Consider the following 24,372-nt stretch of genomic DNA (forward strand, 5'->3'; position numbering starts at 1 on the left):
CACACATCCATGGGGTGCGTTTTAAATAAAACGCGCTAAAAAGCTTCGAAAAACAGTACGGAAACGCTTTAATATGCAAATTTTCCTGCAAGCCGCGCTCGCAACATAATAAGCCATACCGCATGATACCCGCAAATCATTGGCATGTGCAAGAGGGGGGGCTAAGAATTTTGGCGGACCGAGAGGTGCAAGCGATTTTTGGCAGGCTGAGAGGGGGGAACGATATAATTTGGCGGGCCATTCGGAAATTTTACCCCCGGTAACGTACTGTTATCCTAAGCCTTTTTAGAGCATTTTATTTAATAGGCGTAGGCCTACCATGAATAGGGTCTATGTGCAAACCCCCTCGGCTCAGAATTATTACACAGCCCTTGATAATCTCCGGGGATAATCTCCAAAATCATTCAATCATTCTTTTGATAGACCTAAACTCTTCTAGTAGGCCATAGATTTTAAATACTATGAGTAGGCCTATACGTATTCAGCAAGTGACATGTACAAGTGCTATAAACGCCGTGCATCAGTGTGTCACTTCATTAATATTACTAACCGGCTCACACGCTGTAGTGTATAAATCAAAATTCAAAACACTCGGGTGATTACATAATCAGTGGCCTCAGCTTAATTGAGGGCGTTTCAATTTATTACGTGATTTGGGAAATGCACAAGATCAAATAGAACGGCGAGTAATGATTATTTACTTGTTTTTAAAAACAAACTGCTTAGGGCGGTAATACAACGTGTACGTCCGATAACTATAGATTGAATGATATTTATCATCACACGAGGAAACAAAAACAAACGAGGTCAGTGGAGGTCAGTGGTCTCAGCTCTCAGAGGGGGCGCACTTTCAAGCTTGGTACTCGCATTGAACAGACAAAGTTCGCAAACTGAATGGCGGCTTTATTTGTCAACCGTAATTAACATAATCAAGGGGTCGAACATGCTAATATCCATAACCGATCGATAACTGGACTCATTTTCTACCAAGCAAACCAGCGGGATTTGTCATAGGTTTGCGTGCGTAATAGAATAACCGTGAATTTAGTGTCACCCCCGTGCCCTAGACCCAGCAGTGTTTACGTCACAGCATACATTTCAAGTGTTCAATTGCGGTAGGCCTACCACTCTAGTCTAAGTTCACTATATGATTTATAGGTCTTTTGGTGTCAAGTTAAATAGCCAATCTTAAAGGGGCACTTCGTAATCACTGGCATCATCCCACCCGTCTTGCTCCACCGATAATATTATACCATCAGAAATCTGGGAGTCATAGTTTTGTGCATGGGCTCGTTTAGCATAGTCATGACAATACTTTGAGTACAACTTTGTAAACAAGCGATCTGCTAGACACTAGGCATACAGTCATGATAATACGGTGCTATCAACTGCATGCGGTATGATAATATTAATCATTAGGCCTACAAAGCGGTTTAATAGCCATATTTGGCGGTTCTCGGCCGGGCGCGATTACCTGGCTGATGGTGACTGTACCCACGAAGTTTCATGCCCAATATGACAGTTTTTACTAATTTGACCTCAGAGACCCCTGGTGACCCCAAAATGACCTTCCAGAAATTTGGCTCTAAATGTTGACTGTAGGGCCTACCCACCAAGTTCCATGCCCATACGACAATTTTTATTAATTTGACCTCAGATGACCCCTGGGTGACCCGGTCCAAAAATTTGGCTTTAAATGTTGACTGTATACCTACCAAGTTTCATATCCACACGACACTTTTAGTAATTTGACCTGAGATGACCACTGGGAGGTGGCCCGGGGTCAGATGACTTAGTGAACATAAACTTCTTCTTGCCAGTACAGAACTAGGCCTACGACTTAACGAACATAAACTTCTTCTTGCCAGGACAGAACTACACCCACCCAAAAAATCTAAATGATTTGATCATAAGGATATTCTTCGTATTCAGAATGCAATTTGGTGTGTCTGATGGCTCCACAAAAACACCATACAAACGTTGTTGTCCAATTAGCTCCAATTCCTTAAGCTTATTTCAATATTATATAGGCCATATTATACCGAGTCGGTTTATACTTTTTTAGTACCGGTACTCTTGTCATGCTATATATCACGCATCTTACGTAGGCCTATAATATTAGGCGTATTATAGCACTAACCGATTCGTCACGAAGACAAAGCATGACTAATTATAATTAAGTATAGGCCTATCATTTATATTGTGTGCAATGTAAACGACAGGAGGATAAAATTCGATTGTAAATATAATAAATTTATATATTGTTCGCTTCATATCTACTCAAATAAGAGAATATCCCTTTCAAGTTGAAAAATGTTGCCAATATTAACACATTAAGTCCTTTTCAGTTTATACATGAATTAACTTAACAATTTTTGTCAATTATGTGTTACTATTTATCTTCAGGCCCGGCTTATCTTCAGACAATTTTTTTAATAGCACATTATTTTCTTGAATGTTGAAGACTATAATGAGCAACCAGTATTAATACGATTTTAAAACGTTTTAAGCGACTGGGTCAATAGACTACCGTGTCTACTTTTACAAAATGACAAAGTCACCACGGCGTAAAATAAAATGGACTTGTTATACCGCCCTCATACACGTGATCACTCTCGTGGCGACTTAGCTATTTCTGTAGGAGTTTCCATGGCGTCTTTGCCATTTCTGTTCTATATTCCGTGGAAGCTTTTATGGAGACTATGTCATTTTAGTTAAATTTACTACCTGCGAATCAAGCATATTTCGGGCCGATTTCGGTAAAATAAGGGTTAAATATTTGGCGAAAATTGCATTTTATGTGAAGCTGAACACATGAACATGTAGAGGAGAGTCTTTATTTTTGTTGTTGGCTGGAGGCCCCATGTCGAGAAGTTATAGAAATGGTAGTATTTTGGCCGATTTGAAAAGGGACAAACCACAGAAAACTACAAATTTGACTTCTGAATCGGATTTGTTGTCAACGGAGGTCAACGGCTTGTGACGTCACTCCGGGGTCACCTATAAAGTGGTATGCACTCAGAAAATTTGAATGGTCCCCTAGGGCCAAATGTAACAAACTTACTGTACACAAAGAAACAGTGTGAGTTTATTGGACAACCAGGAATCCGCAAAGTTGTTTTTGAACCGTAAGTTTATAACATTTGACCCCAGGGGCTATTCAAACTCTTTGAGTACGTAGAGCTTTTAAGAGCCCTCTTTTTAAGCTCCTCCCCTGTTCTTGGTACATTGTAAGTGTATTTCAGCTGTGATGAATGCCAGTTGCTGACGAAGTTTAAGAAATATCACCTCAAACCGCTATAAATTTCATAATAACAGAACCACGTTGCATAAAATCCGAAATTGTGTCCCCCACAAAGCTCAAATTCAGCCTCCCTAAATCCGTCATTTTAGGCAAATTCGCTACATTATGAGCACCATAATGTAAACATATCGAAAGCACATTTTCTATCAAACAATTATTTTACACCATCTCCCGACACACCCCAATTAATATTTAGCCCGTGCGGTCCATGCAGACTCCGTCCAGACCAGTCTTGGAACTTTGCGAAAAATATTCCATATTAAATGTCAAGTCTGTAGTAACCTTAAGAATGTATTGCTGTCTTCAGTAGATAGCAACAATAAAAAGGCGTGATATGAGCTATCTACAGTAGATAGCAATCCGAGTTCTCTTCCGTATAAAACAACACGGTCCGAAATGAGCGTTTTTACACAAATATAATACAACATATTTATGTTCTGATAAACCCCATTTTTTAATTATATGAAATTGCTGTCTACAAAGACTGATATAGGAGACCGTAAACTCAAGACTAAAAATGGCTATATTCTTATGGTTGCCGCCTACCGTATATAGCTTACTACCAAGATAGCGATGTTTCGCATGTTGTATGTTCTAATAAAGGCTAGACCCGGTAGAAGCAATTTTTTTTATAACATATCAACATTTTTACCTTCTGATAGGCGCTATAATCAGTTTAGCTATCATCAGTAGATAGTAACCTATTATTATTGAAAAACTAGATATTTCTTGGAAATTCTTGAACCGATATTGTGACTAATTCAAATACACATATTTTTCCAGATTATCGGTAAACTTCACCGTTATACAGAGACTCAAAGCGGTCAACTCGCTAGTTTTCCAAGTTTAGGGTTCCGCGTTGTCAAAGGAAGCTTGCAGATTCATGTTGAAATGGGCTGTATAGGAGGACATGGACTACGAGGGGACATATGTGGTAAGAATGGACAGGATTCAGTCTGTTTGGGACAAACGGAAACTATGAGAGTCTGTTTGAAAAACAAATTCCTGACAATTGCACCCATAGAAGGCTTGGCTTGGGAAATCCACTATTTGCTATACCACTGGACAGTGGACTTCGGGTATATATATAAATGCGCATATATAAATGCGCACGTGACATCTACAAGTCGCCATACCGTGTTGAACGATGTAAGGTACCCGGATGTGCACAAATTCCACACGCAAAAGTATAGGCGAAAATGACAGGTTACAAGGAAAATTGGCTTTGCAAAATAGTGGCATTGATTGCAAAGGGCAAAATAATTTGACCCGAAACATAAACTCTTGATTTGGATTTTCCATTACGGAAAAAAAAAATTATGACGGAAAAGCTAGATATAGCTGATTTAAAAAGTTATATTTCATTATTTCCGTGCTAAATGGGCGTGGCAATTGGCCATATTGATGACGAAATGTGATTCTTACTGGCATTAAGGTCAGAACTGGGTAGCTGCCGATGATGTTATTTGATAATGTTTGCACGTAGGTAACTTAGGGGGCTGTCATTTTCTTCGGAAGGAAGGGGTCATGGATTTATTTATTTGGGAGTCAAGATAAGTATTCCCCCTGTAGTGCCGCCAATGAACATAACTCTGACCCTAATTTTAACTCTAATTATAACGTAAATTGAGGAAACTATAACTTTAGCCCTTTTCGGCATAATGACCCTCTCAAACTAATAGGCTAGATTTCCCCGCCCGTCCTTCTCAACTCTAACTTACTCATTCGCTCGCAAATGGACAAAAACAAATTCAAAATGTGTTTTAAGCACCTTTTGTGTCCCCATGCTAAATCGGTAATCTGTACACCCTTTGTCAACCTTTGACGTACAATTTAGAGTATAAACACGTAGATGACTATACATGATCTAATCATCCCGGCTGGAAGACTCGTATACTATACATCACGCTCATACGCCGCGTCCAGTCACATATGACAATTTGACGTACAATCACGTATGTGATCCATGCATAGTTTGCATACACATTATTGTCATGGTATTATATTGTAATTGTATACGTCAATTTTGTTCAGTTTGATTCAACCGGCTTATAAAGTTTTACTTTACACGGAAGGGAAAGTTAGCAAAAAACAATTCATTTATGAGTGTAAAAGGGGGGAGGGTTGGTTTTGGGGGAAGGGGAGGGGACAAATAATATTTATAAAATTATAAGTAAGGCGAGAAAGAGAGAAACCCTGTTCTACGGGCGAACGGGCCTTTCAAGTAGGGTCGGTCGGTCGGTTGGTATTTAAAAAAAATTTAAATAACCCAAAAATCACAAAATCTGTAAATAAATTTCAATTTGAGAAAATACAAAAAAAAAAAAAAATTGTCCTGAAATTTCCGAAATTTGGGGTCGGCATTCATTTGTACAGGAAAAATTTGTTTCCCAATTTGTTCAAAATAGAACAGGGTTTTCGTTTTTCGTCGAATAAATAAATAAATAAATAAATAAATAAATAAATAAATAAATAAATAAATAAATAAACATTAGTTATGTTTGTACATGGGGGTGCTGTGCAATAATCATGATCCTTTGATATCCATGATTTATCCTTGCAAATTTATAGCATCGAACCTCCAGCCAATGTTCCTTGCCAGTGCTAGCCACGAAACAAGGTCACAACTGTAGCCACTCCTTCAATGATCGCCATTTCAGTGATTGACAGTGATGTAATGCAAATATGGCGCTGGTCATCTGGTCACGTGCGCATTTATATATGCGCATTTATATATACAACCGAAGTCTACTGCTGGAGACCGGGTTTTTCGTATATCCCAGCTGGTATAGAGGATTTGGCATATAGTTTTTCCTCAATTTAGAAATGGGGTTCTATGTTGTTTCTTTATTTGAGACCAGATTTCCAGATGTTTTGTTATTATACTATTTCTCAATAACCTATCTAGGCCTACATTATTTCCTTCAGTAGAAAATCCGGAAGTTTTGGTGATGCTTAAAACATCCACTTTTTGTCCTGTTTGCAAACTTATCATTCCTCATCCCCACTTAGCGCAACTTATTCCTAGATTTCTGTACTTATCGTGTTATTATTGTTTGAATTTCAAAATTTGTAGTACATCAAGATTTTATGTCCTGGAAGGGGGTGCATTTTTTCTGGAATATCCCAATTATTGTTTTTACATGGTAGTGAGTAGTCTACGTTCGTCACCTCCAAAGGAAGGCGTGCTCTCTTGGTTTATTTACCCACATCTAAATGTAACACATGGGGGAAATTGGAAGTATACATTATATTTAGGCTATTATGCTACCAAAATAATTAATTCGCTCCACGAGGGTGTCGGCTGCAGACGACATGTTTCAATTTAAAAAAAAAATTCAAATGAAACTTTTAGAATTGTAAATGTTCATGACTATATTTGGAATCATCATGAAAAATGTATTTAAATGAGTACAAACAAGCCTAACATTGGTTCAGTGGTTCTTAAAGGAGTATTTCGTGATCCTAGCATCCTCTCTTTATGACATTATTCAGTAGATATCCATGAAAAAAGATTATTCCCAAAATTTCAGTTGATTCCGATTTTGCGTTTGCGAGTTATGCATGATTATGTGTATTACACTGCTCCATAGACAATGTGTTGTAATTTCGTTCTGGTGCACCAGAACGAAATTAAAATTTCACGATATCTTTGCTAAACGAATTAATCTGCAAGAAATATTTTGTAAATAAACATTATGTAGCCAGAGGTTTCCAGTGATATAAAAATCTCAACTTTTTTTGTAAAAAGTGGGGGATGATGCTGTGGATCACGAAATGCCCTTTTAAGATAGCTCTTGATATTTTGAGAAAATATCTCAAAACGTGTGGATTTTTTATGTTAAAGCTATGGCCACCACTCAGAGCAATTTTTAAAACTGCTCTTCTTCCCCAGCAAGTTGCCACCACAGGAGATTGAACCAGTGACCTCATGTATGCAGCAGAGGCCAGTAGGGCCTACCCTAACTATTCCACCACACTCTATACACAACTAACCTTTTTGGTTCAACCAAGTTTTAACATTTCTCAATACCTCTCCACATAGTTGCCTGTGAGCCTGGTACCTACAGTCTAGATGAAGATAAAGACTGCAGCCTTTGTGGTAAGGGCTTCTATGAGCCAGGCTATGCTGCCAGCAAATGTAAAAAGTGTCCAACCGGTCACCACAGCTACAAGCCAGGAGCTAAAGACGTGAAACAATGTCACAGTATGTATTATAGAATACGTTTCCCTCCAGGTGACCGTGAGGTCTTGGATTTGGATGCAGTGGCGTGCGCAAGGGGGGGGGGGCACGCCCCCACTTTTGTTGGTCATTTCCCCCGAAGGCTGATATCGCTCGCACCTTACACTCCTAATCAGACTCCATTCGGGGGAACTGAACAACCTGCCCCCCCCCCACCCTCTTTTCAATGTGCTGCGCACGCCACTGTGGTGGAGGGTGGGAAGGGTGGGGGGGGGGGGGGGATAGTGGAAAAGGGGGGACCGGATATGCAGCTAAAATGGAGCATTTTCGTGCTCTTCAAATGCATTTTCGGGCTCTTCAAATGCACCTTACAGAAAAATGTTCTCTAAAGGTCTGGAAAAAGGGCTTACTTTTCATTATTTTGTAAATTTTTGTGAAGTTCCCCAAATATTTGAAACTGTTTACTTCAGTTGGAGTAGAGATCCAGACCACTGGCACTTTTTCAAAATCTCCTTTTCATGAAATTATGTATATTTTAGTGGCGGGAACAAATCTTCTGGAAAACTTGTGATTTGTGAATCATAATTTTCAGGGTGTAGCCAGGATTTATTTTTTATTGGGGGTTGATTTGGAAAAAGTTTTTTTTTTAGTCGTTTTTTCCCAAAATTTCTTAGTATTCTCTGCTGATCACACATTGTTATGTACGATTATGAAAAGAAGGGATCGTGAATTTGTTGTGGGTAGGATGAGCGATTGGAATTCTGAAATGTGCACTCAAACCCAGGCAAAAATGCAACAGGGATTCAAAAAATCCCCAGAAGGAAAACCAACTTGCAACCCAAAAAATCACGCTGGAAATCCCTCTAGCGGTAGATTGCAGTCACTCCTCATCACGTGTTGACAAAGACAACAGTGGTTGTTGAAACGTACACAGTAAGTGCATTTTCTGATACTACGAACTTTGTTTACTAGTTTACTCAACCGATCCTGATGAATTTGTTCAATCACGTAAGCGATCGGTCTTTACCCCCCCCTTTGAACATAACATCCTCTGGGTCCAAAAAAATTCAGCTACCATAACAGGTCTTTATGACAAATGTTTATGTTTGTTTGGTTGCAGATCGCGAGGCGATGATATTTATTTTAGGAAGCATTGGTATCGCTACTCTGGTCACTCTTCTCTGCTCTGGCTTTTTCATATACAAGTAAGTACCCCCAATTATATATACACACAAACAAACATAATATAACCAAAAGAATAATTTAAAAAATATTAAAAGAATAACATGTTAAGATGTTGCTGCAGTGCTTTTTCATACAAAATGTTTAAAAAAATGTTTTCATGACTTTTATGTAACCCAACATTTAATTTAAATGTTACTAAAATGCTTTGACCAAAACCAAAACATGTTCATAACTCTACGTTTAAAAACATCTTTGTGTTAGCTGGAGATTATATGATCGGTAATCATAGTTAAGGATTTGGGTTAGGTTAGTTTTTGGTTATGATTATGGTTAGAATTCAAGTTAGCTCAATCATTAAGGCGTTCAACTATGGTGCGAGAGGTTGCGGGTTCGAACCCTGGCGGTGCCTATATTATGCTCTCGTGGAAAATTGAGTCAGCTTGAAATTCCCCTGGACAAGGAACTTACTGCTAATTGTCTCGTTGTAACCCGTACGAAACTCGGGGAGCTAATCCTAGTTGCGATGGTTATTTGTGGAATGTCTAGGGTGTGCGCTCTTGAAGCAGCAAAGTCCCTGATTTGTTGTTAAAAGGTTTATGGAATGATGTGGGGCCGTAGTGCTGAGGCTTGTGGATCAACGTCTAGGCGTTGTGCCTGTGCGTAGAGCACTATCAATCACTACGTTTTAAAAAAAAAATGTAAGGATTAGAGTTAGGATTGAGAGATAAGGCTAGGGTTAGGATTTAAGGTTAGATGACCACTATTTTAAAGTTGCTCCTCCTTTTGCTCCCCAGAATTATCAAGAGACGTGTCATCAAATCACATGGCGTCAAGCTTCCTGGTCTGGATTTTGGAAAAGGGGTGAACCTCCTGGAAAATATGCATGAAGTAGAAGGGCCCACAAAGAAACACAAGAAAAATCTGGATTTTGGAAAAGAGGTGAACCTCTTAGAAAATATGCATGAAGTAGAAGAAGAGCCGAGGAAGAAACACAAGAAGAAAAAGCTTCGATTTGAGCAGAACTTGTCAGTCATTTCAGAAGAGCACACGCCTCTGATTGCTGATGATATCGGTTCTCCACGAGAAAGTGCTGCACTTGTTTTGGTGGAAGAAGACCAACAGGATAGGACTGCAAATGACTCGGTAGTGTTACTAATTGATGAAGAGGAAAGTTCGGTTGAGTCTGGTTCATCACAAGCACAGGAGGAACGATGGATCAGTCCCAATGAGACATCAAATAGAGGTGAAAGGAGGAGAGTAAGGAAGCCAAAAAATGATCAGGTTGTGCATGAAACTTTGGATCATGGAGGGAAGACAACCCGTTCAACTAAATCTAAAAAGCGTCATGTATATATTTCATCAAGTTCTGAATCTTCTCCATCAACAGCCTCCGATTCTGATAGTTCTTCCTACACGTCATCTAGCCCTGGTAGTGAATCTTTTGAAACTCAAAGTGAAGAAGAATCTTATATTGAGCGAAAAAGGTTGTCTGTCCTGTCAACCTTGGGTCGCTCACATGGAAGAACAGCTTCTGCTGTGTTTGTTCAAGATGCATCTGAGGAACACATGCCCATCTTTCCGACTGAAAGGGTTTCATCAGTTGATGTCCAACAATCACGTAGCATACTCATGATACATCATTCAAGAGATACGCAAGACATTGCATTCACACCAGAAAGACAGATATCTAGAACACCAAGCAAGACATCCTCCAGGCACTCTTCGGCGCAGCTGACTGTCAGACAGACTGTGTCTGATATTTTACCAGCAGTAAATGTTTCGTCTCCTAGAAGCTCTCTCCACTTACTCAAAAGACCATCTTCCATTGCAGGATTGCCATCAGCACCTTCTCTTGTACACCATGAAGCACCGTCTCCACCAACCGTAACAGAATCTCAAGATGCACAAGATATCAATGAGGATGGTGAACCACCACCACCCTTACCAATAAATAACAATAACTTTACAGATATTTTACCTGCAGTAAACGTTTTGTCTCCTACAAGCTCTCTCCACTTACTCAAAAGACCATCTTCCATTGCAGGATTGCCATCAGCACCTTCGCTTGTACACCGTGAAGCAGCATCTCCACCAACTGTAACAGAATCTCAAGATGCACAAGATATCAATGAAGATGGTGCTGAACCACCACCACCCTTACCAGTAAATAACAACAACTTTACAGACATTTTACCTGCAGTAAACGTTTTGTCTCCTACAAGCTCTCTTCACTTACTCAAAAGAAGATCATCCAATGCACAACTGCCACCATCACCTCCGTGTCTAGACCGTAAAGCGCCATCCCCACCAACTGGACATGTATCTCTAGATGATGCACAAGACATCAACGAGGATGTAGAGGTGCATCAATCTGGAAGCAGACTTTTTCTGGTACGATGTTCAAATCAGTCACTTCTTCCTTCAGATGTAACCAGGGTCAAAGCAAGTCCGTCCAGCAGGTCAGACTTCCTTGGGGATAGCCAGGAACAGAGAATGGGTGACAAGATTACCGAGAATGCTCCTCAACTACCAGCACCTGCGCCTGAAGAGTCCAGCTGCGTACTTCCAAGTTTACCACCAGCCCCATCTGAAAGTGGGTCTTTACCGTCTAACCCTCAGCAACTTCAAAAGGATGTTGTAGCATCTCCCCAGAGTCCTGTTGCACCTCCAGGTCCACAAAGTAACACAGGAAGTGGAGCTCTTCATGATGATGTTCAGAAAATTCAACAAGCTCATGCTATAAAAAGTCTCAATATGTCTGTAGCACCGCCACCAAGGATCGCACTGCCACCTACTCTTCCCTTACCGATAAATAACAACAACTTTACAGAAAACTCTACAGTGAAAACCACCACCCCACCACCATCTTTAAAACTGTTTCCACATCCGAATGTAGCAGAGGCTAAATATATGCCTCAGAATCCACCATCCAATTCTCCAGGCAGAGGGGTCTTACTCAGCGACATCCACAAACTGAGAAGAGATGATTTCATGAAAGAGTCCTTACCGACACAAAATGCTGAAAGCATACAAGACACTACAATACCACTTCCATGCAGGATATACCATCAAGGCCTGAGAGAAGTAGCAACAACTTTTCAGAAGGTTCTGCAGTCAAAATCAACACCACACCAACATCATTAAAACCTGCTAATCCATATATAACAGAGGCCATATCTACACAGAATTTTACAGTGTCTGTAGCCCCACCATCCAATTCTGCACAGAGAGGAGCATTAATCAGTGACATCCAGAACCTCAGAAGAGATGATTGTATGACAACATCCTTACCGACACAAAACACTCAAGTTGCTGACAGCAAAGAAGACACTACATTACCACCGCCATGTTGGATACCATCAAGGCCTGAGAAAAGTAACATTTCCGAAGGTGCCACAGTGGAATCCAACACCACACCAACATCATTAAAACCTACTCCTAATCCATATATAGCAGAGGCCAAATCTTTAAAACCTCTTGCTAATCCCAATGTAGCAGAGGCCAAATGTACATCTTGTAATTTCACAGTACCTGTAGCCATGGTAGCCCCACCATCTAATTCTCCAGGCAGAAAGGTATTACTCAGTGACATCCAGAACCTCGGAAGAGATGATTGCATAACAGCATCTTTACTGACACAAAACAGTCAAGTTGTTGCAGGCAAAGAAGACTCTACATTACCACCACCATGCTGCATACCATCAAGGCCTGAGAAAAGTAACATTTCCGAAGGTGCCACAGTGGAATCCAACACCACACCAACATCATTAAAACCTACTCCTAATCCATATATAGCAGAGGCCAAATGTACATCTCAAAATTTCACAGTGTCATCATCAGTAGCCCCACCATCCAATTCTCCAGGCAGAGTTGCATTACTTAGTGACATCCAGAACCGGAGAAGAGATGATTTTGTGACACAAAATGCTCCAGTTACTACAGAAACTTCATTACCAACTTCATCAAGACCCGGGAGGTATTGCAACAACATTGCAGAAGGTTCTATATATTGAAAACCACCACCCTACCACCATCATTAAAACTTCCTTCCAGTTCAAATGTACACAAGGCCAAATCTACACCTCAGGAGGATCTCATAGGGTCTGCAGCTCCACCATCCAATTCTCCTGGAAGAGGGGTATCACTCGGTGACATCCAAAAAGTGAGAAGAGATCATCATTGTGTGGCAATGTTCTTACCATCACAAGAGGCTGAAGTTGCTGAAGATAAAACAGAAACTTCATCATCAAGATTCCCACAAGATAACGGCATATATGTAGACTCTGCAGGGAAGACACATGCACCACGTCCACCACCACCAACAAAGCATCCTCCAAGTTCAGTTGTAACCATGGCTAAATCATCCTCTCTTGCAAGTCCTGGAAAACTAGCGCTTCTAAACGACATCCACTGGATGATGCATGATGGTTGTGTTACCGAGGTGCCACCCAGTCAGGGTGGTGGTGATCAACAGGAATGGTTCAGTTGTACATCGGAAACGGAAACATCGCCACCCAAAAGACCTCCTCCACCTGTACGTCCTCCATCTCCTCCCCCTCCACCTCCTCCCCCTCCAATAGAATGACAGGTTAACGCGGCTGTGTACTCTAGACATGGTTTCTTTCGCAAAATTGAGTTTTTTTGATAAGTTTGTACTTTGTTATGTTTTTTATAAATACAAGGAATGAAAATCCAGATTTGTAAACTCCAACTGCAATATTTTAAGGATTTTATTTCACTATTCCACTCGTATTTGAGATTGAAAAGGAAAGAAAATCTTTGTTGTACCAGCAGGGTACACACGCGAAAGAGCGCATCGCGTTGCGTATCGCGCAATTTGTTAACGCCCAAATACGCTACGCATACGCAACGCCAGATCTACATCGCCGTGGCGCATCTTATGGAAGCACCACGGAAGCACTGATTTCACAAAACCTAGCGGTCAAATGGCTCCGTTTTAGCTGATAAAATGTGGGTTTTTCAAGTTCTTTCCCCGATTTAAATATCAAGTTATGAATGGATTTCGCTCAAACTTCTCAAGGGGCTGTGGATTTACCTGATGTTCACGTTATATAAGGTAGAAAAACGAAAACTGCCGCATTCTCCTGTAAGATTCGATGAAAGTGCAGAATGTGACCACTTTAAACTTCAACGGCCATTCTTTCAATGTTCATTTTCTCGGTAAAATGACGATTTAGGTACACGATAACTCAATAAAATACAGCATCTATAGGTAAGCAAATATGATCATCGTAAAAAAGCATGATCGACTCAAGAAACGGTTTTCTCATTTTTTTATATTTTGGTCTATTTATGATTTTAGGCATCATTTTGTGCAAATAGGCGTTTGTGAATTTTAAAAAGTTCAATTTGATGCCTTATATGGTCAATATCTCAAAAAATAAGGCCAATATCCAAAAAAATAAAAAAACCGTTTTTGGAATGGAGCCTCAAGATTGAGCTAAAAACAAAATAAAATATTTTGGAAAGAGTGTTTTTTGTTATGATGTACCTAACAAATATTGCCAAAAACTCACTTTTTGTGATTTTCTTCATAATTGTTGTTTTTACCCCAAATCTGTATTTATATTAAGATTTATTGATGTCTTGCCTTCATAAAAATGTATACTTTTATATATCTTGCGCGAATAATTACAAAGTTATTGCACTTTTACTACATGCATATCTGAGAGTACACAGCCACATTACAATCGATCGGATTTTAATGCTTGTATTTTGATGTCCACATAGTCCCTTAGACTGGAACAATTGTGTAAATATATACCGTAAAAACTCGATAGTTAGCATATGTGCTTACTATCGAGCGCTTTTAAAACATGAAAACATGAAGAGCCCCATGCACAAAAACACGTAGTTATATACGAACAAGTAAACCTGCAAATGTGTGTCTCAGCCCCTTAGCTCAGTTAGTAAAGCGCCGGACTTTGGTGCAATTTCATGTTTTCAAAAGCGCTTGATAGTAAAGCACATATGCTAACTATCGAGTTTTTACGGTATAGTAACAACTTGGGTACAGGTGGTTCACATAATGTCACACACCCATGTGGTAACCAGTGAAGACAACAAAATTCAAAATCAGATTTGGGCATTTTGGAACAAGAGTAAATCTCCTGGTAATCCATGCGATTGGCTGAACTTGGCAAGCACTAAAGATGAAAATATGATTTCACATGGAAGACCTCCTTTTGAGGAAGATTTAAGTATGGAAAATAGTTTTACTCCAGCATAAAGGAGGCTATTGAATTTGGAAATCATATGGTTAACATATGAATGCGGCGACTACCGCTGAGATATCTATAATAATAAGGCTCCGCAACCAAATTTGTTTGATCTTTGGCTCGATCGTTGATGCTGCTTTGATGCTTGTTATTAATGAACTATCAACTAATTAATCAGAATTAATGGTAAATTTGTATTGGTCAATATCATTACATGCAAGGATTCATATGTTATAACAATTTATAGTCAATTCATTAATTAATAACGATTGACCCAGCATAAGTTGATGGTCAATCAAAAGATCAAACTAATTTTGTTAACTTAAAGGAGGATTTCGTGATCCTAGCATTCTCTTTTTATGGCATTTTTCAGTAGATATCAACGAAAAAAGCTTATTCCCAACATTTCAGTTAATTCCGATTTTGCGTTTGCGAGTTATGCATGATTATGTGTATTAGGCCAAGTAAAATAAAAAACATGTTTCACGTCCGGGTTTTTGAAAAAAAGGAGGAGGCGGGGGCTTTTTATTTGTTATTTTTTATCGCAAAATCGGTGTAAATACCCATAATTAGAGCTGTTTTAACGTACACAATAATGCCTGGAAAAAGGAGGAGGCTCTTTTTATTTGTTGTTCTGAGAGGTAGGCACCCTCTAATGATCTCAAAACCATCCAAAAGTGTTTCTTGTATATTATAGCAAGACTATAGAAAGCATCTTTACTACTTAGACATATTTTTTGAAAAGTTATAACTGAATTTCAAAAAATAAAAAATATAATTGAAGAAACCTCAAAAAGGAAGCGGCGAACGAAATTCAAATTTGATGATATTTTTGCTAAACAAATTAATCTGCAACAAATATTTGGTACATAAACATTATGTAGCCATAGGTTTCCAGTGGTATAAAAATCTCAACCTTTTTTGAGAAAAGTGGGGGGGGGGATGAGGCTTTGGATCACAAAATGCCCTTTTAAAGGAGTATTTTGTGATCCTAGCATCCTCTTTTTATCCATCAAAAAGCTTATTCCCAACATTTCAGTTGATTCCGATTTTGAGTTTGCGAGTTATGCATAATTATGTGTATTACACTGCTCCATGGTTGTAATTTCATTCTGGTACACCAGCATGTTATTCAAATTTCACAATATTATTCCTAAATGAATTAATCTGCAAGAAATGTTTTGTACGTAAACATTATGTAGCCAGATGTTTCCAGTGGTATACAAATCTCAACTTTTCTTGAGAAAAGTGGGGGGGGGGGGAATGATGCTCTGGATCACAAAATGCCCTTTTATGAGTTCTTGAAATCAGGAAAGTGTTCGCAACTTTTCTGATGAAATTTACATAAGCTATTACTGATCTATTTATGTTTGTTGGATCAGTTGCAAAATTAATTGTACAGAAAATCTGATTATCTGATATGGTTGCGGACCAGTGAATTGATCACACAGCAGTTACGTATGATGACCACTGGGGGCGCCCTCAATTTAAGGCTTATTGATTTTACGTAAGTTTATGTATTAATAAAGTTCATTTTTGATCGAGTCCCATCAAACTTGAGAGGCTAACACATGTATGGTAAGCAGAAAATTCCTTCCGTTGATGAATTGCTCAATGAGTAGCTCACGCTTGTATATAAAATCAGCAAGCCTTAAATTGAGGGCGCCCCAGATAAATGTGATCTTGATGGCTGTGATCATATGCTGTTCCCTCAAGCATATCAATAGACCAGTTACTAAAATTTGGTTATAAAAACTGTGGTTACCTTATCTATATGCACATATATTTTGACACAATGCATGGGTCATTTTGTCACTAAGAAACGCTTGGGAAATTAAAAACTTGAGTACAATGGGGTATTCCGATTAAAATCCACACTGCCCCTCTGGAAGATTAAGCTAAAGTCTTCTACAGAGGGAGTATGAGTTTTGAATCAAATAGACAATTGGGGAACTTCCATTTGAAATCCTTACTCCAAGTGTAGAAGATATGTAAAGCCATAATACAGGGGGAGTATGAGTTTCAAAATGATTAACCCTGACCAATCACATTTGAAAAACATACTCCCCCTGTGGAAGATCTTTCCAAAATCTTCCACAGGGGTGTGGATTTCAATTGGAATAGCCCAACCTGGTCTCTAATCATGTATAAAATGCTGATCATACACTGTGGAAGTTCTTTTTAGAGTATTTCTGACCTACTTTTTTTAGAGTATTATGACTGTGTGAAATCAGAAACAAAAATGAATCAAAATTAGTCAAAATTTATGCAGTTTTCATGTTTGTAGCAAACTAAAAAGTTTAATGAGCATAAGAATGCTACAGACCTTGCCTGTAGTCATGCATAAAATGTATGCAATTTGTAAGTATTAAGAGACACATTTCTTAATAAACTTTTTATAACCTTAAAACCCTGAAAAACTGTATTTGTGCATGTCTGAGTATAATGTCTTTGCAAACCAGAGACACACACTGGCATTGAAACCTGACATTCCAACTAGGGACATCAGTTACACTGAGGACTGTCCCATAATAATTCCATGGTTACTACACACACAATGTCAACAGGTATTACAGTCTGTCTGTTGAAAGTAAGGCCATGTTGGATTTTGCAGTGGCAGATTAGAATTGTATGCGCTAGCCTAATCTTGTGTGGTGTTATGCTGGCAAAGTTATGTAATAATCGGATTAACTACCATAGCAATAGGTGAAAACATTTTTTGAATATATCGCGCTGCACTGGTACGTTCATGCGGTACCTCTGCATTGAACCATGTCATGCTGAAACTCGCACCTGTAAGATTAGTATCTTTGAAAAGATCAGTATTGTGTTCAATCTATGATTGCAGACATCCACAGGTGATGAGTTCAACCTGCTTGTAGTGCAGCGCAATATATTCAAAATTGTTTTCACCTATTGCTATTGGAGTTAATCCGATTTATTACGTAACTTCGCCAGCGTATACACACACATAGAAGGGCAATAGGTGTCTATACGCTGAAGACGCAACCCAGTAAAGGCACTGATTCGAAGTTGCCACCGTGAAATACAACATGGTGTTACCACTTTCAACTTCAGACAAGACACAGTAACGTAAGAAGTCTTAATGTATCCTTTACACTTAAGCATTTTCCACCCTGATGTGGCAGTGACGCCAGTGTGCGTTGAGGCAACTATTTTGCACACGCATCTATGCGGCGTCTTTAAATACATGAGTGTATGCCAGCGCTTTGAGCGAACACTGGCAATTTATAGCTGCGCCCAATGAAATGCACACTGACGTCACTGCCCCATCAAGGTGAAAAATGCTTTAGTGCTGTCAGACTCGTAGTTTCTGTTTGGAGATGATAACATAATAGGGGTATGTCTGGTGAACATGTTGTGAATTTGTTTGGGAATGAAAATTGTAAAACAGTTTGCGGTAAAAATCTACTAATACTGAGTTGCAAAAGAATAACATACACCATGACCCACCTAAAATATCTCCGAATGGAATATCTACTTAAAATATATACATGATTGTGTATATAAGCAACAAAATAAATACATCAAAAATATCAATTTTTTTTGGGTGACCTCGGATGACCCCGAAATAACCTTCCAAACATTTGACTCTAAATGTTGACTGTACCCACTAAGTTTCATGCCCATATGACAGTTTTTAGTAATTTGACCTAAGATGACCTCTGGGTGACCTCGGATGACCCCAAAATAATCTTCCGAACAGTTGACTCTAAATTTTGACTGTACCACCAAGTTTCATGCCCATACGACAGTTTTTAGTAATTTGACCTTAGATGACCCTGGGTGACCTCGGATGACCCCGAAATAATCTTCCGAACATTTGACTCTAAATGTTGAGTGTACCCACCAAGTTTCATGCCCATACAACAGTTTTTAGTAATTTGACCTCAGATGACCCTTGGGTGACCTCGGATGACCCCGAAATAACCTTCTGAAAATTTTACTCTCTATGTTGACTGTACCCACCAAGTTTCATGCCCATACGACAGTTTTTAGTAATTTGACCTCAGATGACCCCTGGGTGACCTTGGATGACCCTGAAATAATCTTCTGAACATTTGACTCTAAATGTTGACTGTACCCACCAAGTTTCATGCCCATACGACAGTTTTAGTAATTTGACCTTAGATGACCCCTGGGTGACCTCGGATGACCCCAAAATAATCTTCCAAACATTTGACTCTAAAAGTTGACTGTACCCACCAAGTTTCATGCCCAGATGACAGTTTTTAGTAATTTGACCTCAGATGACCCCTGGGTGACCTCGGATGACCCTGAAATAATCTGTCCAAAAATATGACTCTAAATGTTGACTGCACCCACCAAGTTTCATGCCCATACGACCGTTTTTAGTCATTTGACCTGAGATGACCCCTGGGTGCCCTCGGATGACCCCGAAATAATCTTCTGAACATTTGACTCTAAATGTTGACTGTACCCACCAAGTTTCATGCCCATACGACAGTTTTAGTAATTTGACCTTAGATGACCCCTGGGTGACCTCGGATGACCCCGAAATAATCTTCCAAACATTTGACTCTAAATGTTGACTGTACCCACCAAGTTTCGTGCCCATACGACAGTTTTTAGTCATTTGACCTCAGATGACCCCAGGGTGACCTCGGGTGACCTTGACGCACTAATCAATACAAACTTGTTCTGTCTGGGGTGAAGATGCACCCACCCACCAAGTTTGAAGAACTAGTCTCCGAGAAAATAGGTTTTTGCATTTTATGCATAAATTATGCAAATTAGGTACTTAATTACCATATTTTGCGCTGAAAATCGAATCGGGTTGAGATCCTCTGGTCATACTACCCCCTACCACGTTTCATCATCATAGGGCTTATGGATCTTACGGATCCCCAGATACAGCTCCAGAAGGCGGATTTCTTCAGATTTCCAACCATATTTGTAGAATCGTTCCGCATAAATTATGCAAATTAACAACTAAATACGCATACTTTTCGCCGAAAAACTAATCAGGTGATCAGCAGGTGTGTATCATTCCTGTCACCAGGTTTCGTTACCATGCGCCCGACGGATCTTGAGATAGTCTGTCCACAAACTCCGCTATCAATTTGCGCTGATTTTCGCATAAATTATGCAAATTAGCTATGTTAGTTTGCATATTTTTCACCGAAAACATACGGTTACGGAGCAAACTTGGATACCCTTCCTCCCACCAAGTAGCGTCCGCCGTAAGTCTTACGGTTCCCCAGATACAGCTCCAGACGGACACACATACATCCATCCACACACACACCCCCACACACGGACAGACAGAAATAGTGATTACTAAGTCCCATCCTGAACAAAGTTCAGGCGAGACAAAAAGGAGTTTGGCAACAGTTGGTCTGCAAAGTTATTTGGTAGAAAATTGTCATGAAATAATTATAACAATTAACAAATATGAAAAAAAAAACGGGACGGAGTCGAACCCGCGCCGTCAACAGCGCGCTAACCAATTGAGCTATTTAAGACCAGTGGTTTTCGTTTGGTTTTGTTCATTGACAAGTGTCATTATTAATCATATTATTTGAATTGACAATATTGCGCTAAAAAATTGAATTTCTGAAATGATCGTATTGGTAATCCATATTGATGTGAAAATATTGTGTCGATTTGTAGAACATAAAGCCATAAATTCACGGTATGCCATCGTATTCTTAGAATAACAGAGATGGACTATGATCAGACTTTATAGCAATGGTTTATCGATGGGTTAGCATTCATTTGTGTATGGATTACCATTGGAATACCGTCAACAATATGCGCATCCTACAATTCAAAGTCCATACAATGTATTTAAATTTCATGATTAGTCTTACTTTCGGAACGAGACTCAAAGAAGGACTTGCTTGAGTGATTGTGGAGGAATTCTTTTATGATGCGTTTACTCGCATACGGATGTGTTTTTTTAAAATAATAATATTCAATTAAGCCCAGGCCTATGCAATATGTATAATATGTACGATGATGATAGTGATGTATTCTGTTACTATAATTGAGGTAGACCGCATTCTTTTCAATTAAAAACAAAGTCTGCACGGGTTCAATTCTTTGTTTGTTTTCTAATCAAGAGATGTTGTGTTTACTTTTATTTTCTTCTATGGAGTAAATATAAGATATTAGTAGGTGAAAATAATAATTTACACATTTCAAACTCACTTTTTGACAGTTACAGTGATGATAAGTGAACTTAAAAAGGGCCAAAAATATGGTTTTCAGATTTTTAAAGTGACCAGTCCCTAAATTTCAAATTTACCCATTCAGATTTTTTGTAGTAAAGCACAATGATAAAAACATTTACGGTTCCAAATTTGGTGTTAATATCGTTTTTACTGAGTTATAAGCAAAAAACTGAAATTAGATGATTTTTTTTCAACTTTTCAAATACAACCATGGCCAAAATGTGTTGGGGCACTTATGGAAAACGTACACTATATTATGGCCGTATTTCCGTTATTTTTAACGTGATAAAGTTGAGGTTTCTTCAGTGTCAAGCCTAAATCCTTTTCTAACACCCCAACCCTCCCCCTTCCCCACCAATCAATGTTGGGTGCCACTGCATGGGCGCGCGTGACCAAAAAAGTAGGATTCAACATTGACCGGGGGAGTAGGGCTTATTTACATAACCCTATCAAAACCGTCCCAACATTTATGGCCAGCATTGTAGGTCAAATGTCAAATATCTCATGCACAGAGGCCAAATTTTTAAAATGCACCGATTCAATCGCAAGTTGTCTCAAATTACTCCTCTTGGCAAACGAAATAGGAAAATAATTTGTTTGAGAAATGTATAACCTCGGAATGCGATGAAATCCATTACTCAAACGATGTAACAAGAGAAAGTAAAAAACAGAAATCGGGACCATGACAATAGCTGTATTTGCGTTGCAAATGAGCTACAAATGGAACCAATCATATGTTTATCATTGCAGGTTCAAGGATGCAAAAAAACTTTGGTTCCACAAATGTAGGAAAATAAAATCCCAAACCCATAGCGCCCTGTACTATTAACAGTAACATGTGCCCATACATAAATCATACTCATAGTATGTGTATTAGAGCACAGAGACAGGTCAATGTGGTCGCTCACCTTTCAACTAGCCTACAATATACGTATGATATCCTATCCAAACAACTGACAGTGCCCAAGACCTGCAAAACACTATATTCTAATCTACACAAATATCTAACCTTCTGTTTTTGTCTCCACAGCATCTGCATCTACTGATATCTCCAAGTCGCTGGCCTTAGCATCATCGTCTGTGACAGATGTCAATGGCGCACTTTTGGAAGTTACAAATACTTCACCATACTCATCATGAGATGCTTGGGAGGCCGTCATTATTGCTTCTTCCGTTGTTCTTCCTTCTGCATTGATCTTCTTTTCCTCCACTTGTTTTAGTTTTGCATCTTCTTTCTGTCTTTCCTCACCCTCTGCTTCCTCAAGCTCTTTTGGGGATGCTAGCAATGGGCCTGAATAAGATTTGAAGAAATTATAATTATTTTTAAAAAAATACCCCCTCCATGTGTGTTATGCATATTATTTCTACACATTCTATCAGTTTTAGGGTTAAGGCTTAGGGTTAGTGTTGGGTTGCTCGACAAACACTAGCCACGAATTTGCTCACGGATGCCCTCGCATTCGTGCGTTGCCTTTAGAGAATATGCTCGAACAAGTGTTAGGGTGCAAAGAATATACTAGTTTTTGTTATAGTAAACACACAAGCATCCTACATGTATTAAATTAATTTTAAGTGCCCTATATGCTAAAGGTAATGAATACTGAACATGGCATCTTTTCTTACACACAAACATCAAAAGACTATCAAACAAAAACGACACATAACAAAAACACAGAAGAAAAATTCATTTTCTTTCCAAGAAATTAAAATGAAGAATTTAGAGATTGGATTTAAATGATAATGATTTTAAGCTGATAGTGACTTGTCTTTAGATTTGAAATTTTGTGAAGCTGTACCCATATGCCAAGATCTGAGGAAAATTGGTCGTTTTTTTCTATGATCCTCCAAAAGGGCTATACTACATGTAGTATAGGCTAATCCAAAAATGGATTAAAATATTGAAGAATGCCTTGATGAAAAGTCAGACATTGAATTCATGTTCTTTCATGAGGATTTTTAACTTCGGAAGTCCAGAAATTAAATTAAAAGTTGGTTAACCTTTACAGCTTATATTCTGAATGTGAATATTGATAAATTGATCTTCTTGCAAACAAAAGGCACATGTCTGAGCCTCGCCTTTGTTTGTGTGTGTGTTACTTCTATGATCAAACTCATCAACAATGTTGTAAGATTTATCTTACAAACTTATCTTCAAAAGAAACAAATAATACAGTGGAACCTCTGTAACACAAAGTTGCCAAGACCTTGGATTTTAGTTTGTGGTAACAGGATTTTGTGTCATCAGGGGGTATGACTATTTGTATGTGGTATGACTATGAGGCTTCGTCATGCATGGTCATCTTTTATAAAATGAAATAAAATGGAAGTGGAATGTTTAAATTAAATTTTACATGCTTTAATTTTTGTTCAGATTAAATATTTAACTCAATAAAGTTAAACCCCTATTTCCTCTCTCTCGATCTCTCTCGACTCCTTCCCCCACACTACTGTATCTCTTGACTTCTCTATCACATTTCCATACATGCAATATTTCATCATGCTTCTCACATTCTTCTCCCAATATAAAATATTAAAGAAGATCGTTTGTGGAGTGCAAATTTCACTGTGCATATGTTTAAATTTCTTGTTTTTGAAAATTTTACCACACATATTATTTTTGACAACCATGCGATAGTGTAAATTGAATCTGTCATCACTGCTCAGCAGATAGGTGTTATGCCTATAACCCTACAGTTGTGTCTCAGAAAAGTAACCAAGAGCTACATGTACCAAGGGTTCCTTTGAAATTTCATGGGAGCTTAGTGGACCTCCATGCGCTGTACTATGTTAGAATATCTTAGATCATCATACAGGTATCAGAGTCCCAGCACAGAACTAGAGCTATAGATTTAGTACCCATTTTTTTTTATTTAAGGTGTTTTAAGGATAAGACCAATATCAAATTAAAGCTATAACACAGGCTTTCACTTTGGTAGTCACCAAGTTTTTGATTTAGCATTGATTTGGTCAGCAAGTTTGGGATTAAGATTTTTTAAATTTTAGGTGTTATGGTAGGGGGTAGCAGGGCCATAGCTTTGCAACCTGATTAGATGTCAGTGCAATGCCAATTACATAGCCAATTTGCATTAATTATTATTATTTATTTAACCGTTTATGTACAGCAACCTTTATGAACAGCGCAAACGGCCAGGGCGATCATGATTTTAATACGAACCACTGTATTTTTTGATCGGTTGTTATGGGGAAGTCTTTTAGAGATACAACAAATTTTTTCTTCCATTT

General features: G+C 38.7%; 1 protein-coding gene across 1 annotated transcript in view; it reads right to left on the bottom strand.

The window, feature by feature from the left end:
• The window catches only part of LOC140142922 (uncharacterized), an 85,558-nt gene that overhangs the window by 32,490 nt on the left and 28,696 nt on the right, over positions 1-24,372 (bottom strand). Inside the window, exon 10 of the mRNA XM_072164950.1 lies at positions 22,139-22,420. Coding sequence (XP_072021051.1) covers positions 22,139-22,420 — 282 coding nt within the window. The remainder of the gene's footprint in view (positions 1-22,138; positions 22,421-24,372) is intronic.

This window comes from Amphiura filiformis, chromosome 20 (genome assembly GCF_039555335.1).
Source record: "Amphiura filiformis chromosome 20, Afil_fr2py, whole genome shotgun sequence".
In the NCBI taxonomy this organism is placed as follows: domain Eukaryota; kingdom Metazoa; phylum Echinodermata; class Ophiuroidea; order Amphilepidida; family Amphiuridae; genus Amphiura; species Amphiura filiformis.